Genomic DNA, 19,954 nt, shown 5'->3' with positions numbered 1-19,954 from the left:
ATGTATTGAGTATCTGCTTCATGCTAAGCTCTGGGGTTAGTGCTTGAATTAAAGTAATGTGGCCTCTGACCTCATGGAGCTTACAGTTTAGTGCTACGTTTCCCAGAGTGTGGACTGCCCATCAACTACATCAGAATCACCTGAGCTGATTTTGTAGAAATACAGATTTATGGTATTCTAGCCTACCAAATCCAAAGATGTGAGGCTGAATCCTAACAACCCATATTTAATAAATCTCTCAGAGGATTTTATGCTTTAAATCTATGGCTTAAATGAATGGATTCAGAATTTAACCAGACACATAATGTCTCTAAACAGCATTACCTAAGTTGGTGTTTTGGTCAAATTCTATTTAACCAAGTTGTGGACAGAAATGCCTGCCCCTCGTGGCTGATGGCTAAACTCCTCAGATGCTGGCCAGCTTTCTGGAAAAAGCAGGTGGCTGCGTAGTGAACACTTACATGCACTAATTGGAATTGGCAGAAATCCTAAATCATCATATCTGCAGTTTTATTGGCTTTTACTCCCAAATTACTAAGGCTAGTTCCTATGAACCTCTGTACCAGCAAGCCTGGCCCAGTGGCCTGGGAGTATTTTGGTAAAGTGGGAGACGCAAGAGAGACGGTGAATGGAAAAAAGCCTTGTCTCACTTTGAAACTATGAGGTGTTCAGAAAGGAAAGGATTCTGATCACCTGGAAAAGAAGACCATCTTGGTTTTGTTTTTAATAATACAAATTTCTAAAAGAGGAATAGGAAGGAAAATGCATATACTATACAAGCAACCACTATCTCCAGCTCTACAGAATTAAAAAGAAAGTCAGAGGTTAAATTTTCCAGTAACATACCCCTACTTTTCATTCTCACTGCTCTCACTTATTGAAATTTGAACTGAATTAAATTTCTTCCAAACTCTAGTGAGTTTCCACTCTAAACTGCCTCAGGTCCCACAAGGGTTAAGGTCTCCAACTAAAGCATCTTCTGTCTTATACGACACTCTCAATTCCGTCTTGTTCAAGTGTGCCAGGACAATGCAGAGGACGAAGTTAGCTCAAATAGTGGTTTCCAAATACATTCAAATCACCAAACAACATTTTCAAAACACACTTGCCTGAACTCTACTATTGATCTATTGAATCAGAATTTCTGGAATTAGAAAAATCTAGTGATTTTAATGCACTGTTCATGTTGGCTATTCTAAAGCCATGGTGTCCCTACAGCTGCAAGGTTAAGAATGGCATGTAAAGCCCCATGGATGCTACCTTACACGGGGGTGGGTAGCAGTGCGCACTTTGTGGCACTCATCACAGCTACAAGTACATCATAGTTTGTGTCATGGCACAACTGTGGCTTGCTCCATGAAGAAAGGGACCCTTTGTTTTTCATCTTCCCTAAGACCTGGGAAGACTTTCCTATACTTGAGTATAGGTGCTCAACAAATAATTGTTAAACGAATGACTAAAGATTCTGGACTCTCAGACTATCTCATCAACTTGAGATTTTTGAAAACTGTCCTCGTTTGTACCCGGAAGGAAAGATTTCTTCTCTTTAGTCACTTTTAGCAAGAAACTCTGAGTACAGCAGCTGCCTTCATTTAGACAATGTGATAAAATCTTTCAGCTCAAGCTGAATTTAATAAACACACACAAGAAAGTCATCCAAATGGAAAAATGCCCTTATTCTTCTCCCGACTGAGAACAGTCTTCCCAAGGTAAGGAAAGGGTGGGGGTTGGGGGAAGAGGGGGCCTGGAGAAACTTCTGTGCTAAGGAGCCACAAGAGGAAAGAAGCTGAGAAAAGGGGCTTTGAGTTGGGGTCCATTTGCCTCTACAGGGGCTAGAATGAAGTAGCAGGGATTTTGGTTTCCAGGGCAGCTGAAGGCAGGATTGAGACCTCTGGCTGCTGCCCTGAAAACGTGGAGAAGGGGGAGGATTGCAGTTCTAACACCACCAGGGCACCTCCCACGAGAGCAAGGCATGTGGGCCCTCTATGGAAAAGGATTTCATTATCTCTGGGTGTGAGGGGGACGTGGCCAAAGGCACTGTCAGGAGCCTGAGTAATTAGCCTCGTTGGTCACAGTGAGAGGAAACTGCATGCTTAGCTCACCTCCTCCACCAGCGAGATAACACACACAGTCTGAAATCACCACAGGTGGAGCCTGCACCGCTGGGGTGCTGCCTCCCGGGGGCGGGGGGGTCTGTGGCTGGGCTTAGGGAACAAGGGACCCAGATACACCATCTCTGGGCAAAGATGCCCACAGAGGCACATCGCCTTAGGGGCCAAGATTGGGTTCTCCCAGTGATTTGCTGGGACCCTTGGACCAATGACCTAATCCTTCTGAGCCTTGATGTTCTCATCTATAAAACAGGGAGGATGACGGCGTCCTTAAAGGGTTGGGAGAAGATTAAATGAGAAAATACTAATGTGACGAGGGTCGGCCTATACATTCTTCCCATACCCCCGCTGACCACACTCACCAAGTCCTGAAGCACAGCACAAGCGTCTGTGAGCTATGCAATGCATCTGTTTTGGCTCACCTCAACAGTCTGGTGCCTGGCACAAAGTGCTCAGGAAATACTCTTTGAAAGAATGAATAATGGCTTCTTGTTGTTAATGTTATCAAATGGACTAAAAAGCTCACTCTTCTTTTATGGCTATCTCCTCCCAGCAGAGGCCAATCCTGAATGTTTCTGAGATAAACAAAATCCTTCCTAAGATACATCTGTGCATCTATTCCATTAAGCAGCCCAGGAGATGGAGAGAGAACTGCTTTCTGCTTCCTTATAAATGACCAATTTGGGCCTTGGGGCCCTCACTTCCATCACTCTTTCCTGGAGTTTCTCAATATGATTTCTAGGAAACCAGTATGGCATCTGATCCGCACGGGACCTAAATTCTTTATTATCTAAGCCTGTGAGTTCCACAGACCTGGATCTGATTTCTGGCTTCTGAGAAATGCTGCCTTAGGGTTTTTCTGTAGGACAGAGAATGTCACATAGCTTTGACCCATTTCAGAAGACAATCAGGAATGCTGTCCCACAAAATGGCCCAATTTGAAAATCTCCTCTTCCAGGATGCCTTTTCTGATTCTCCAGACTGGTCCGATCTCTTCCCGTTTTACACCACCTTCTAGTTCCTCCTCGCTTATCTACATTGCCCCTCTTTTCTTCCTAGACTGTGAAGTGCTTTAGGGCAGGTTCTAGCTTCAGCAGGATCCTTAGGACAGTGCCTTCCACATATTGAGAACTCAAACAACACGGAAGAAATGAGGAAACAAATTGGATGCAGACCCAAGTCTGTGCAGAAAGCACACTCCAGGGAACTGCATGGTGTTACCTGGGCAATGATATCCCCATTCTCAGCATGAACTTGAGCAATGGCCCCCAGCTCTCCCAGGCAGGTGAAGATCTCATAGAGCTGAAATAGAAATGAGTCTTTGTCACCTTTGCAAGCCACTTTCAGCGACTTCACACCAGGGCGAATTACTAGAGCCAAAGCTAAAACAAATGGGGCAAACCAGAGGAAATACGTGACTCAGGTAGAAATACAGACTAAAATATGCATGAACAAAGAAAATTGTTAATCCAAAGAAATTCTAGGAAACTTTGTCTGTATAATGAACCTATCATGTCTCTTAGGCAGACAGGACAAATACATAACAAAGTACTACCAACCCTTCTCCTCTGCCTCTGGTACACATTTTCAACGGAATTATTTTCCCATTGAGCTGAGATAGAGCTTCAGAATCCTTCTCAGCAAGTGTTCCAGAAAGCCACTACAGCCTGGCCAGAAGTTAATATGAAAGCTGAAATTCTTATCTCTTAACCTCTCAAGATAGACATAACTTTACTTCCTAACCAGGAGGCATAGGAATTAATTTCTTGTATTTCCTCTGAAAACCTGGCCTTTGTCTAAAACAAACACATGCCAGGAATTTCTTAGGAAGAGAGTCAGAGGCAAGCTGGAATGGTTACTCCAAACAGCAGAAAAGCCCTTCTGATCCTGCAGGGTGGAGAACCTCACATTTGAGCTTCTGAGGGGTTTGAAGCTTGTGCAGTAGATGGAGAGTTAGGGATGCCCTCCCTCTTACCCTTTTAAGAAAGCTGTTGCCAGTGGAAATTCTAGCTCCCTGTCTGCCTTGCCACGGGCACTCTGCCTGTTACCTTATTTAAAATGTAGCGTGAACTGCAAGGGCTTCACTCTGGCCCAGCAGTCTCCCGCAGTGACCACAGTGACTCGTGTTACAAGGGCCAAGGTCATCAACAACAATAGGAAACCCATCCAGATACCCCAAACCACACAGCAAATGGGTTGTTACCTCTGTGTTGGACACTTGATATAAATCCTTATAGGCCATGTAAACCATGAAGGAGTTAACCCCTGCAAGAGAGGGAAGAGAATAAGAATAGGAGAAAGAAAACATATCACAATCACCCTCCATCCTTTCCTCCCACTTCCATCGCCCATGGGACCCAAGCACATTACCCAGGCTGCTGTCTACAATAAAGCAGATGCTTCGTATTCTCCAAGAACATTTTACTATGCCTCACCCCCACCCAACAAAGGCAACAATTCCTAGGTGATGGCATAGCCAAATGGTCTCTTTTTCTGCACCTCTTTCTCACCTCCCCATCTAGCATTCCCCAGCCCAGAAGGTCCGCAAACTTCGATACTACTCAAGGCAGTAGATATAATTGAGAATCACTCTAGCACACCGGTTGTGTTCATACACTGGGGGGTTGTACCCATGGAATCCACCACATATAGTTCAGTGAGTTTAGGATACTTAACCTCTCTGGCCCTTGGTTTCCTTACCTGCAAAATGGAAAAATAACAAGACCCTACTTCCCAAGGTGGTCATGAACATTAAAGGAAGTAACACATACAGAGCTCTTAGCACTAGGTCTGGTGCCTATTTGGTCTCCACTAATAGATTTCCTAGGATCTGTTTCTTTTACTGTTTGACGAATGCCTGCTCTGCACTAGGCCTGTGCAGAGAACTAAGATGCGCACCCTGTCCTCAGAGAACGGACAGAGCTAATGGGATGAAGGCCAAGTTTCAGCTTGTGCTTAGACATCCAAAGTCCTAAGAGTTATAAGGAAAGAGCTATGTAATTTTCACCCCAAATAAACTATTAATAGAGTGATTTACAGAAATAGGTGGGACTGGGGAACAGAGAATCATTTTAAGGAAAGGAGGATAATTTTGGTCTCTAACCATTAGGGCCATCTCAGCCCACAGTGTTCCAGGCCAAAAGTGGGTTGTAATCTGAGAACTTCCCTGCCCAGAGTGGTTCAACTCGGGGCAGTTTTTCCCAACACTACCCTTCCCAAAAGCCTCTACGTCCTCTGTGTAATGACCCAGGCCCTTTGATAGGGAAGTAGGCATTAAAGCCATTCAATTTTCTACTCCAGTTGTGATGCCCAATGTAGAAGAAAATAAAAATACAGAAAAAAGGGAGGAGGTTAATGTCACATTCTGTGTCACCAAGGACTGGGCAGGGCTTATGGGTTAAGGAGGAAGATGGAAACAAAAGCTCATCTGTTGAGGGGTCATCCTTTCCCCTCCAAGCCCAGATGCCCTCTGTTCCACTGAACTCCTAGCCTTTTATCTAGACTACTCATTTGATAACAGTTCTTGCATCGTGCGGCGTTTTTTTCTATTGCTCTTCATGGGCCTGCTTCCTTTTGCCTTGGAAGCTCAGCAGAAGCCATATTCACACTCCCCTGAGTCCCCCAGGCCGCCTTACAATGCTGAGCACATTGCACCTATGTGTACCTGTGTGGGGGGCGGTGAGATATCTGGTGATCAAAATGTAGAAAGAAGCAGAGCACAGAAGAATCTAAGACAATGGAAGCTAAATCATGTACTCACTGAGAGGACACACACACACACACACACACACACACACACACACACACGTTTTCTCACTCTAAGCTCCCAGCCTGCCTAACAACACATCCTTGCTCCTGGGAATGTCTTAGCCTTTTCCAACGATGCCATTGTTACATTATAGTAATGGTTTGGTCCCTGGAGTAAAAATGATAGGGGTTAAAAATCCCTGATCTCATATGAACTAGCCACGTGACCTTATGTAAGTAAGTCAAACTTTCCTAACCTCAGTTTCTTCCTCTGCAAAATGGGCAGTAATGCATGGAGGTGAAGAGTATAGACTTTGGATAGATCTACAGCTTCCTAGCTCTGTGAACTTGGGCTCCTTATTCTGAGCCTAAGTTTCTCCAGCTGCAAAGTGGAGACAGGAATAACAATCCCTATCTCATGGGGACCCTGTAAGGAGTAAGACTGCATACGTAAAGTGCCAGAAACATAGCGGTATCCCTACATCCAGTATTTACGCCCAAGGTTCCAGGCCCCAAGCAAGGGAAAGTGACTCAAATAGTGGATGGTGCTGGAAGGATAGGCAAGGAGAAGCCAAGGGAGGAGGGAGGGAGGAGGACGGCATGTTTGGGCTCACCTTTGTCCTTGATGAGGTTCTGCACTTCCTGCTTGACGCTGTCGTTCCAGTGGGTGATGTCCACATGCAAGGCATAGTCACAGCAGCTCTTCCCATCGGCCCACTCTCGCCACTTCTCATAGGCCTCAGTCAGGCTGGACTCGGGCTCAGGTACCACGTGGTCAACTGAATGACAGAGGCCCCAGATGGGTGACTCACAGACACAGGCTTTGCTCCCCTCTACTCAGGCCTGTTCCTGCTTGCTTAGCTGTGACTACACAATCTCTATTTCCTGAGCATGGAATTAACCTGGTAGTTTCAAGGATGCTGATGATTTAAATGTCACTTAGCTATGTGATTTGGGACAAATTACTAGCTTCTCTAAAGCTCAGTTTTCCCTCCTTAAAATGGGTGCCAAGTGGACTGGGGACAGGGTGTAATGGTGCCTTCCTTCTGAGTTTGCTGTAAGATTCAATGGGAAAATGGGCCGGGCATGGTGGCTCACTCCTGTAATCCTAGCACTTTAGGAGGCTGAGGTGGGAGGATTGGTTAAGCCCAGGAGTTCAAGACTAGCCTGAGCAAGAGGAGACCCAGTGTCTACGAAAAATAGAAAAATTAGCTGGGTGTGGTGGTGCGTACCTATAGTCCCAGCTACTCGGGAGGCTGAGGCAGAAGGATCGTTTGAGCCCAGGAGTTTGAGGCTACGACGAGCTGTGATCACACCACTGCACTCTAGCCCCGGGTGACAAAAATAAATAAATACATACATACGTAAAAATGGGAAAATGCATGGAAAGTGCTTTGCCTGATGCCTGGTTCATAGCAAGTGCTCAATAAATGTTAGCTATCAATGAGTGGCTACTATGCGCTGTTATTACCAGGGCTGGGGGGCGGTCACTGCTAGTGATAAAAGTCAGGCTCTCTTCCAAGAGTGGAAGGAGGGGTGTTAAAATTATGTCAGGTGCAAGAGATAGATGGAGATCCTCTGCTTATTGCCACAGGAAAGAGCTGGCATCAGTTAAGGGAACCCGACAAAGGCTCACAGGTCTTATTTCCATGCAACTTTTTGTTAAGAATTTGGTTTCCTTGAGGCCCAAACTTGTTCTTTCACCTACAATGGTGGATTTAAAAAATAATAGTATCTATAGTTGGTGAGGATAAGGCAAAAGTTACACTTTCATAGTTCCTCTGGGAAGCTAAGGCAAAGTGAATTGGTACAACTTTCCTGAAGAACAATTTTGAAATAGACATCAAAAACCTGGACATTTTTCATACCTTAACCCAGGAATTATTCCCATGCCTAAGAATTTTCCCTATGGAAATAAATGAGGCTGTCCACAAAATTTTAGTTCTGAGGATGTTGGCTACTGCAAACATCATTTATATAGACTTACATGTGAAAAACTGGAAACAAGGGAAATCTTTAACAATAGGGAAGTTTGGTTAAATACGTAAGTCATGATGCTTTCGTAAAATGAATAACTAGAAATTCATTTTAAATGTGTGGTAGGATAAAAATAAATGGATGGGAAGATATGCATGACATCCATGACACGTTATTTAGTGAAAACGGCAGGCTAAAATACAGTTAAGTACATACACTATACTATTATCCTATTTTTATTAAATAGGGAAAAAAATATGTGCAGAATATATAGCCAAAATCTAACAGTGATGTGGGATTATGAGGTTTCTAATGCATGTCTAGAGTTTCTAACTAATCTATGAAGGACATGAACACTTTTGTGGTTCATTGCATGCTTTACTGTCTTGTCACCGGGAACTCTGACTTTCCTCCTGCTCCTTCCCTGATATGGAAGACCAAGCATGATGTGAATCCCAAGGATACTGAACAGGTCCAACTCCTTGCCTAGGTGGCAGAAAGCCAAGCCAAGATCGCTCATTTCCACTGCCTTCTATCAAGGCAGCCCAAGTGCACTTATCAGAAAGCAAATCCGTGGAGCTACATTACTAATGTCTGGAGCAACACCAGGGCTTTTGTGGGCAGGCAGCTGCTGAAAAGTCAGCTGGCTTCCCCTCCTTCAGCTACAGAAAAGTTTGGTTCTCCCTGAATCACACCTTTTATGGCCTTGATGCAATTTTCCTGGCCTTCCACACCCAACTAGCTGAAGCTGAATCCTGCTGGTGCTCCCGTCAAAAGGACAAAACAGTGGCTGATTCGATGTCTCAGGCTGTACCGTGCTCTCGGGTGGACGTAAATGGTGTGAAAATAAACAGTGCTCTGGCTGACCAAGTTTGGGGCCGGCGCTGGATGGGACCCAATTCATCGGGATTCCTTTGGGACAGGAAAGACTGCCTCGGAATGCTATCAGTCAGTAACCCAGTGGCATGCAACTCCCTAGGTTTCTTTGGAATTGCAATAGTTACCAGAAAAAAATAAATAAATAAAAAACAAGGGAAACCACTGCCACAGCTTTGCCTAATCTTAAAGGTGAATTGGTCAAAATACGGTACAGACCAGACAGCACTAAACGCCACTGAAGCCCACTAAATTCCCAAGAACTGGGTCTCCACTATCACTCTCTGGGGCACCCCTGAGCCCTGTTCACGGTGCTCTGCCGTGCACTCCGCCCCCTCCTCCCTCAGACCCAAGCTGGCAGTTTTGAAATAACTTTTTGTCCACTATCCACAACTTTTTAAAAAGTCTACTTTCCCCAATGACTAGCCCAGAGATGACATTTCCAGATTTCCCACCCACTGCAAGAGTCAGCTCCTGCTGCTGCTAAGGCGGACAGGACAGGACAGCTGCTTCCATGGCCAAGAGCCTCATGGATCTCCTCTTGCAGTCTCGGGTAGCTGCCCGTTTCCCGCTTTTCTCAGCCCCATTAGGCAGAAGGTCTACAAACTCAGTTGAGGGAAGTGTACAAGTTATCATGAGAGAGCACTGCGGTTAACATATTTGCTGAACACACGCCTCTGGGGCACAGGAGTGTGTAAAATCTGAAGACTTACTGATCATGGTGGTGCCACCTGCTAAGGCTGCCTTTGTCCCTTGGAAGAAGTCATCCACTGTGGTCATTCCCTTGTATGGCATCTGGAAGTGAGTGTGGACGTCGATGCCTCCAGGAATCACCATCTTCCCATTGGCTTCGATGGTCTTCACTCCCCCAGGAACAATCAGATTGTCTCCAATTTGCCTGGAGAGACAGTGAAATAACCGGTAATTTAAAAGAGCAACTTCCATCATAAACCTAGTGTTATAAGGATTTTAAACAGTGTTACTAATATTTGTCAAAGTAATTTTTCCAAGTGACTCACAAGTTTATCTATAAACGAAGATAGACAGATATACAGAAAACAATTTTATAGACACAGAACAATCTGATATGTCATTTGGTGGGACCAAGTGTCCTAGCTTAGTACTGTAACCCCAGTGGTTTGACAGTATCTAGAATATAGTGTGAGTGGTAAGTATTTTTAAAAAATAAGTGTTTTTATTATTCCTTTCATTTTGTTCTTTATCTGAGTTAAGGGTACAGAATAACATTTGGAGAAGGATCTAAATAGTGCAAAATAATGAAGTGTCAGGAGAGACTGAAGGAAGTAATGAATCATTTAAAGAACAGGTGTGGGAACTTAGCTACCTGCTAAGTGGATTCATCTGTGCTCCTAAGAAAAGGCTTCTGTCTGGGTCATTTCCCACCTCAGTCTTCACTCCCAATTCCACCCTTCCCTGAAAATTTATCAGCCAATCATAGCTGACAGGAGGAAGTCAAAGATGCAGGTGCCTCCAGCACCAGCTGCTTTTATGTGGTCAGCGTCCCAGTAGAAGCTTTAAGCCAAGGAACGTGATATGACAACCTCTACCAGACACAGCTTCACCCAGGAAGCTTTAGAGCATCTCAGGGAGGAACAAGGGGGAGACTCAGGTGGAAATTAAACCAATGAGGACCTCGAAGGCACACCTTACAAGGAAAGTAGCAAATACAACTAGTTCCTACACAATTTTACTTACAGATCATGCAGCATTGCTTGGTTAATATGTGAAAATCACATTCTTGATTTAAACAGCTGGTCAAACCTGTTCACTATGGAATCCAGGAAGACCTAGGATTCATAAGTCTCTACATTACCATTAAACATCTCCTACCTTGGGGATATATGTACACCAGTGCCAGGGGCATGAGTATTTTCCCCTTTTGTTTGGCCACGAAAGACATTCTCTTGGGGCAATAAGAAGTCCACCACTGGCTTGCCAAAATTCTGCAACCAAAATAAAGTATTCCTGACATCTCTAAGAGCTCAACTTTACCACATCACCACTGGTACTTTCCAGAGCCACCACAATTCAAAACACCCTGTGGAAACAATGCAGCCTCTGATCATAATTCCATTCGAGTCCAGATACTGGCCAGTTCTGCTCCCATTTTTCTCCCTCGCTGGTTTTCCTCTAGCAGAAATTGAGAACCAAGGGCATGAAGAATTGCCTGGCCTATGTGTGTGTTCACGTATGTGTGTTTTCAGCCATTTCAACAACTAGCTTAATACTGATTCTGAAACAGAAATGCCTTCCCTCTCTTTCTCCAGTGCACAGATCAACGTGACAGTCATCCTTGAAGGCTCAGCTTCCATCTCCTCTCCTTGGTCAAGCTTCTACCGACAGCCAAGTCTAACAATGAAGACTGTGGCTGTGCTCTGGATGTGGGCTCTCTGGATCCACAATCTTGGCTATGCCAGTTACTAGCTCTATGACCTTGGCCACGTTACTTAACCTCACCAGGACTCATTTCTTTCATCCATGAAATATAATAAAGATGCCTCCTCCATAGCGTTGTTGTGTAGATTGCATATGATTTTATGTTAAGCCAATAGAATTGGTAGGCACCAAAGAATCCAATAAATATCAGCTACCATAATTAATAACCAGTCTTCTTTCTCCTCTGAATCTCATCTATTCTATTAATTTAATACTTGATATTGCCTTTACCTAATAATGTTAGGTCCTTTGCACATACACAGGGATTGCAGTTCCCCTAAAAAACTGTAAGGTCCCCAGGAGAAGACAGCATGATGATTTGGCACAGCCTGAGTCCAGTATCTTACACAACTACAACTGCAGGGTACACAGGAAGCACTCCATAAATATTCACAGACAGACCAACAACTGTATAACAGTGGGAGGAAATTATTTCTGTTCTTATGCTCTGTGTGTGTTAAGAATGTTGTTGGTGATACACTAAATTTCAGGATTGGATGAAGATCTCATTTATTCAACCTTCTCTCCACCACCAACATACATATCTGATGGTTAAAATTCTTCTGTAACACCCCTGGCAAGTGGCCCTCTGGTCTCTAACAGAGATGGCAAAAATGATTCATCTTGCATATTCAACTCTGGCAGTGGATGCCTAAAGCACAGTGATGCCTAAAGCAATTCGTGATGCCTATCATGAGCTCTGAGATGAGGAGGAAGCATTTGATACTAAATTTTCCCCATCTCTGCAAATCGCTAAATAAGGGGACTTGCTACTACTTCCAAATAGAACCACCTCTATATAATTTTTTAGTAATAGAAAAATATAAAATCAATTGTGGCTTACATTTTGAAGAAATTATTGGTTTATATTTCTTGGCTTGCCTATTATTTCCATTTGTCTTACTTCTAATATGAAAAAGTAATGATGTAAATTGGCAAGGCAACTATGAACAAATATGTTCATTCTTATATTTGTTCATTCATTAATTCATTCATTCACTCATTCATTTTTTCAAAGTATTTGACTAATACGTTGACCTTTAGCAAGTTATTTACACTCTCTGTGCCTCTTTCTCCTCATCTGAGAAAAGAAAGTAATAACAGTATGGTATTTAATTCATAGTGTTGCTGGCTGGTTGAATGAGATAAAACGTGTAAAATATTTCACATGGTGCCTGGCACATACTACACACTTAATAAAAGGTAGCTCCTGTCAAATCTTTATGTGCTAAGTACTGGGTTAGGTGTTGGGGATCGGGAGATGAACAAGATATGATCTTTGCTTTCAAGGGGGCCTAAGAGTGTCTGAATTGCTATGATTGAGAAGAGCTCAGGGTGTTTTGAGAGCACATATGGGGAGAAGGTAGCCTAGACTTTGGACCTGGTAAAGAACATCTGCCTGCAAAAAATTTTATCTAAGCCAAGTTTTCAAAAATAAGTAAGAGAGCTCCGATAACCAAAATCTTAAACTAGCCAATGAAGTTCAATAATATAAAAATAAAACTGAATGGGGCCAGAGGTGGCTAATAAGATGGGTTGGTTACACAAGTCCCACACAACAACTTATCAGTGTGGTGGTGTACTCTGCTTTATGTGGTGTAAGATTGTGCAAATCACGTCCTCTTTGTAAGCAACCTACACATAGAAGTTATCTGGCTGTGCTGCCTATAGGCATCCAATAGCAAAACATTTTGTAAATTAATTATACATCTCTAATAAATCTATTTGGCAATCTTTCCTGAAATGCATGTCTTATCTGTGCCCTGCCCATCTAAGTCCTACACTTATGTCAAGGTTCAGTTTTAATACCCTCTCCACCCCCAAACCTTACCTCTAAATGGATTTCTCCTTTCTGTGTACTTCTAAATCACTTATTCTGATTTCAACTCCTTTGATATCTATTACACAAGACCTAACATATTTAGGATGCTGTAATTTGTGCACATTTTTCAGTATCCTTAAGGACAGTGGCCACTTTTCCACAACCCACAGAGTACCTATCTAGACAGCTTGTGCAAAGAGGCCCTCAGTATCATTCTGTTGATTGAATTCAGGTTTTTCAATTCAGTCTTGAAATCCAAGCTTTTTTCTGGACTGCTAATGAAGAAAGGAAGCACAAAAAGTAAAGAAAAGGGTTCTATATACATACTTTATTAAGCCATCTTCCATGTAAATATCGGCATAAAAGGATTGATCATCGTTCACGATTCTGCCTCCCTTGATAAGGAGACGGTCACTCTAGAAAAGAAGGAAAACATGAGTCATTTTCACAGCTGGGACTTCAGAGAAGAGGGAACTGCTAAGGTTTCCCAATTCATTCTTTTAGAGCTCCAGGAGAAACACTTTTACAAAAGACATCTGTGTGCTCATGCATTCAACATTTGAACTAGCTGTACTTATTTGGGGATTCAGTCTTTCTTGTTTACCCCTAACTCAAATTATTCTGGAGTTTTGCTTCTTGCTTTTACAATCTCTCAGAGCCACTTGGAAACATAGCTACTCAAGTAAGTGAGACATTCTTTATATTATCTTTTCTGGTTCAGCAGGCACTAAATACTTAAAATGGGATGAGCTATACTTCAGTGCCTAGCACGCTGGTACTCTGTTGACACTCATTGGTGATTCTCAAACATAGAATTTAGGATTAGGTATACAATGAAACAGACTTTTAAAAATGTTTATAATGACATGAGAACATGCTCAGATCATGTTATGTGTAAGATCCAGGATACTTATATATGTATGCACAAATGCACACAAAGTTATGAAATATAAAAGAAAACTACTAGATGGAAAAAAACCCCCACAGTATCCACAATATTTCAATCATGGTGGAGAAATTACACAGGATTTATATTTGCTTCATTATACTCAGTATTTCTCACATTTTCTGAGTATATTTCTTTATTGCTTTCATTATAATTTAAAAGTTGTAACTTAGATGAAATATGGGTAAGTGATCCAATTGGAACAACGCAAACATACTCCAAAGTTATTAACTAAATAAACATATTTTATATATAAGTCAGGAGGGGGATAAATCAGTGTCAGCAATAGAGATCACAGATTTCATTAAATGAATGGGGCTTAGACATGGGATATAGACAATTACCACTTAGCTTCTCCTGCTTCCATCTAGAGCACATGGGATGGATATAGGTTTATTAGGTTCACGGGAGCCTGGCTGAGTGGAGCTACAGCATGAATAAATGGTAGGCTGGATTTTGTGATGAATTCAACTTAAGAGACTTCAACTTCATCCATCCATCCGTCCATCCATCCATCCACCCATCCATTGTTCATCCATCCACTCATCAGCAAATAATTAATATTTATTACTAGGTAGGTGGGGAGGGTATTGTTGTGAATGGATCACAACAGGTCATTTCTTTTATGGAACTTAAAAGGGGAAGTGTGGCAATAAAGAAATAAAGGAAGTCAACAAAACAAAACAATGTGAAATGGCATTAAGTGTCACAGAATATAGGGGAGTGAAGCTTGTTTAAATACAGGCTGGAAAACGTCTTTTCAAGGACGAGTTGTGGCTGAGGGTGGAGAACTCCTGCAGGCAGAAAGAACAGCATGCGGAGAAGATCTCAGGTAGGAATAAGTTTTGTCTCTTTGAAAACCTGAAAAAGATCAGTGTGGGAGGAGCTTAGGGTTCAAGGAAGAAAGCGGAATGAGGTGAGGCTGGGGAGGTAGGCAGGCTAATTGTGCTGGGATTGGTGAGAGTTTGGGTTAGAATGAAAACATACTGAGACACATGGAAGGCTTGCAAGCAGAGGAGTGAAGACCTGTGTAAAGAAGGCAGCTCTGGATTGCACTGATCAAGGGGTCAAGGGCAGGAAGACTCCATATTCAGGGCTAGCCACGATCATCATTTCCTTGACACCGATTCCCTGGCCCCTGTTTGAGAACACTGGCTTTCAGAGAAGATATAGGCTTTATGGAGAAGGAAGCCCCCCAGACAAGGCTGACTCCCGGCTTCACAAATGAAAGGGTCAGAATATGAGAACAAGTGGTAGGGTCCCATGTGGGATATAGACAATTACCACTTAGCTTCTCCTGCTTCCAAGGTATTGCGTAAGAATAAGAATTTCATCATGGCATATTGTCAGGGGAAAAGATTTTTAAAAGATACAGATCAATGAGGTGTTTAGAAAAAAACCTACATATGTGACCAGGAAGATGTGCTAATGAGGTCAAATACAAAGGCCTGTGATATACAAGCCCCTCATGCTCTGGTCTCTGTCATTATGTCCATCCTCATTGCTATTATATATTGTCTCATATTTTAAGCAGTGGTAAAACAACAAAACATGCAGTTCTTGTCACATACCAGACTCTCTGGCCATTAGGTCTTTGCAAAAATGTTCTCTCTGTCTTCTCATACGTTCACCTGGCATCTAGAGGCCATCTTCTCCTCTGTCGGTCTCCCAAGATGCATCACCTGACTTTCCACCAAATTTAACCCCCACTACAATTTAGTTTGAACAATTACAATGTTCTACAATAGCTGATTTATTGTTCAATTATCTCCTGACTAGACCAAAGACTCCTTTAGTCCTGGAACAACGTATCTTTTCATCTTTTTACCTTAGTTCCTGGAGCCCATCCTAGACAGCTGTTATATATTGGTCAAATGAACGGGTGAAGGGTGAGACTCCGGAGGTTGTATTACATCATTGTATTAATACTCTATCGGCAGGATGGAAAGGCACCTGGGTCAGAAAGTTACATGAAGTGGCCAGGAAATTGGAATTTTCAGGAAAAAAAGAAGGCTATTGTCATCTATTTTTTTTTTTTTTTTAACAGTACTGCAAAATTACACAAGGCAGTCCTGGGTCTGCTTCTAAGCCAGTGCACATTAGAGAAATACACATTCCCAGTCCCTGCTCTAGGCCACCAAATTTGTGTTTTATCAGCTCCATAGATGGCTCTTATGCAGCCATCAGCCAGCCCAGTTCCAAGTCACTGACCAGCACAAGGACCACTTCCCCACACACAGTTCTGCGTGCCTATGAAGGCAACAGAGCATCTCCAATAGGAGCTTCATAAATAACACTCTTGGTAACTGTAAGAGTTCCCTCTCATAGCTCAGTGCTTTTCTGATTTTCCTTATCTTCCCAGAAAAGAGCTGAACTAAACTGGTTTATGGAAACGGGCCAGTTTTTGTCTGCACTGAGACCAGTTATGAAATATGACCAGCCTAAGGACATCCAGCTCTGTACCACTGGTATGAACCATCACTTCCGTCAACAAGCATCAAATGTCAGCAAAGGGGCAAAAGCTATTCCAGGCCCTATGTACATCAGCGGATAGATAGTAAGAGCTGATCCAAGTGGAATTAACACCCTTGAGATGGTGTCATTGGAAACTCTTCAAATGGTAATTAAATAAACCTTTTCTGGCTCAATAATCAGGAATCTAAACAGAGCTTAAAGATGAATGAATGATAGTCCCATTGTAGGTTTCAAAGAAGGGAGTAACAAAACCTTTGCTCCATGGGCTATAAGTAATCACATCATTATTATTTGTTTTCATGATGCAGAGCAGAAACATCAAATCCTAAACTCACGGAGCTCAAATGAATGCTTCCCCCAGGGGTTCCCCAGCTTGCCCCCCAGGAAAAAAGCACTTGATTAATTTTAATTCTTTCCACGCATGGGGGGCCCACTACAAAGGGCAGCTTAGACAAACCAGCCATCAGACACAGAGGAGTCTGAAAGGCAATTCCTGGGCTTGGCACTGAGGAATGTGAGGGTTGGGTGTGACATAACTACTGACCACTCCCAGGCCATATAAAACCAAACCTCTTTGGACACAAAAACTGTTTCTTTATGAATTCATGGACCAGCCTCATAGATTAACACATGCTTATCTCAAAAACCAGTAAGTTGAACAAACCCAACACCTGTGATTAAAAGTCACTCTTGGTGATGAATACTGCTTTGTGGTGCTCCTCACTTTGTGTTCCTGGCAGCCCCATGAGCTGATGCCTGGAGGGGGTAAAGTGGTCTCGTTTGGAGCTCAGTAATCTTTCTCGTGTAATGCTGTACATGGTATTTCTAGGGCATGCGAGGGGTAATCTGGAGAGTATCTGGAATACAAAATGAAGCTATTCAGAGCCTGAAGCAACCAGCCAGGGACTCTGCCATAGGCCCTGCACTGCAACCAAGGGCTGATTGTGTCACCTTCTTGCAGCCCAGTGGGGTGCCAGGCATACCAGCTGGCAAGCTTGAGTCCAGCTGGGTTCTCCCACTACTGGGAGAATCAGACCAACCACTTACCTAGGTATGTGATCTTGAGTTTGGACCGTCAGTTTTTCATTAGCCCAGAGTGGGTAATAATACCTAGTCACCTCACAGGGTGGCTGCCAGGAATGAGAAAGAAAAAATGTGTGTGTGTGTGCGCGCGCGCGCGTGTGTGTGTGTGTGTGTGTGTGTAATCTAGCACACAGTAAACAGCTAATAAATATTACATTTATCTCATTAATATTATTTAAAGTACTTTGAATTTCTTAAAGCCTTAAGAAGTATGTTGGCGAAAGACTATCATTTCCATTTTATAAATGGGGAGATACATACAGAGAGGCGAATGACTTACTCCAAGTGACAGAGTTGATTAGTTCCAGCTGGAAGGAAATCCAAGTCTCCCACCTTTGTCACCGCACCGACTTCCCCTAGGCCACTGTACCAGGTGTATTTAAACCTTATGACAAATGGCTCTTCCTGACATGGCTCTCTTCTCTGTTTGATGCTGACTGAATCTGACTGTTCCAGTGTTGAAATTGCTGACCAGTTCTCTGTGGTAGGTGACTTTAGGAACCCAATAACTTTTAAGCCACTACTTATAAAATCAGTGCATTAAACCTGCCTTTTATGGTCTGAACGTGTCGATACAGTTTATAAAGGGATTGAATTTACAGTCCAGAGTAGCAATCCAGGGTAGCGCAGGCCCTTAAAGTATGATGAAAATCTAACCTTTTTTTCCTTCACTAGGGTATGATAATGATTAGGAAAATCAACTACAAAAAATTCAGAGTTTGTGAGAGAGAAGACAGAAAGAGACAGAGAGATAGAGAGGAATAAAGAAAAGAAAAAAGAAAGGAAGTGAGAAAAGAGAGAAAGAGAAAGGGATGAAAAGAGGCAAAGTGGAAGGGAGGAAAGGTGGGAAGGAAGAAGAAAGAAAGAAAGGAAGGGAAGGAGGGAGGGAAGGAGGAAGAGGGGGCAGGGGAATGGACTTCACAACAAGGGATGTTGTTAAGAAGGACTGATTCAAACTGGAATACGAAATGAAAGACAGAATCTTGAACTAAATCCTATTGGAGATGTTGGTTTCCATTTTAGTCTTCTTCCCCTAGTCTTTCACTTAAAGAACGTAAATTACCACCTCTGTCCATCTGAGGTGACGAGAATATGCCTCCCTGAGAAACCAAAACCCTTCATGGACTCCTTCCCAGTCAATAAAGTCAGCCTGAGAACAGTACTTAGGACACATCTGTTTCATACTCTGCAGACATTCCAGCAGCTCAGAATAAAAACTATAATCCTGTGAAGAAGATATACAATGAAGAACACATCTTCCAAAATCAAATATTTTGTTACCTGCATTCACAAAGCACAGACTCTGACCCTCTCAGTGGGGATTCAAAGATACTTTGAAATCCAGATGAAGGTGCAGGTGGTTATTTAAAATAAATTCCCACTTGGGTAATTAGATTTGACTGCCTAAAAACACTCCCACTCTTAAGAAAACATAAAGATGGATAGACTGCACGGTTGAAATCTTGTTTTTCTTCCTCAAAGCAGCACCATTTCAAGAAGAGAGAGGGAACCAGGCTTTCTAAGAGAGTCTGGTTGACTTGAGGCGGTATTCGGGAAAAGATACTGAACAGGCTCTCAGTAGACCACAGTTCTCATGCCAGCTCTGTTATCAAATGTTACCTTGGGTGAGAAACGCGGACATGAGTTTGAATTCTAGCAGTAACACTACCTGTGATTGGATAAGTGACTTCACCTCTCTGGGCTTCGGTTACCTCACCAGTGAACAACGGGGACAGGGAGATCTTTTTCTGAGGGTGTTGGTAAGGCTCGTGGGACACACTACATGTAAAGGGCTGAACTCTTCTTGGCATGTAGTAAATGCTCGATACACGTGATCTATCATCATTTTTATTACATCTTACAATTATAACCAGCCACTGTAAAACTCCTCTCTCACACATACTCAAGAAGAACTGAACTAAGACTTTGTTAATCAAAATACAACAGCCCTTGCCATAAAGGGAATTCCAGAGACTCCAGTCCCTAGCCAACCCTCAGCAACTGTTCTCAGCTCCTGGCACCAGTAGCCAAGGTCAGCCAAGACTTCCCCATTTAAGCCCACCCCCACAGGGCAAGTTCCCATGGCCCCTCCAGGTCATTCTTCTTCTGGAAATATGCTCTCATGAGGAGATAACAATCTACTCTCTTCCAGTAGGAATGGAGAGTGGGCGGCAAGGTCTTAAAACAGCCTGCACACCCACCCTCCCTACTCAGTGTATGGATCTGTTTTTAGGACCCTCAGCAACAGACAAGCATGCCATTGAGACAAAGAGAAAGAAAGAAAGGCCTGGGAGAAACCATCGTGAGGAGCAATGCAGTTTCTTGGCTCTGAGTCTTTATTGCAACCGAGCATAGTTCAACAAACCTCTGAACTGCTACAGATGAAGAGTCTCAAAAAACAATCCTCCTTTCCCTCATCATCTAAACATACTTACGACCATCGAGGTGTGCTAGAAGGAG

General features: G+C 43.0%; 1 protein-coding gene across 2 annotated transcripts in view; it reads right to left on the bottom strand.

Annotated features, from left to right (window-relative positions):
- DPYSL3 (dihydropyrimidinase-like 3) overlaps nucleotides 1–19,954 on the bottom strand; it is a 110,448-nt gene that overhangs the window by 19,266 nt on the left and 71,228 nt on the right. For both annotated transcript variants that reach the window (XM_012658300.1, XM_012658301.1), the window contains exons 2-6: nucleotides 13,318–13,406; nucleotides 9,425–9,609; nucleotides 6,473–6,637; nucleotides 4,315–4,376; nucleotides 3,333–3,413 (exon numbers count right to left, since the gene is read on the bottom strand). In XM_012658300.1, the coding sequence (XP_012513754.1) occupies nucleotides 3,333–3,413; nucleotides 4,315–4,376; nucleotides 6,473–6,637; nucleotides 9,425–9,609; nucleotides 13,318–13,406 (582 nt within the window). The remainder of the gene's footprint in view (nucleotides 1–3,332; nucleotides 3,414–4,314; nucleotides 4,377–6,472; nucleotides 6,638–9,424; nucleotides 9,610–13,317; nucleotides 13,407–19,954) is intronic.

The sequence above is a fragment of the Propithecus coquereli genome, unplaced genomic scaffold (assembly GCF_000956105.1).
Source record: "Propithecus coquereli isolate 6110/MARCELLA unplaced genomic scaffold, Pcoq_1.0 Scaffold58, whole genome shotgun sequence".
In the NCBI taxonomy this organism is placed as follows: domain Eukaryota; kingdom Metazoa; phylum Chordata; class Mammalia; order Primates; family Indriidae; genus Propithecus; species Propithecus coquereli.
This window is presented reverse-complemented; position numbering and strand designations above follow the sequence as displayed.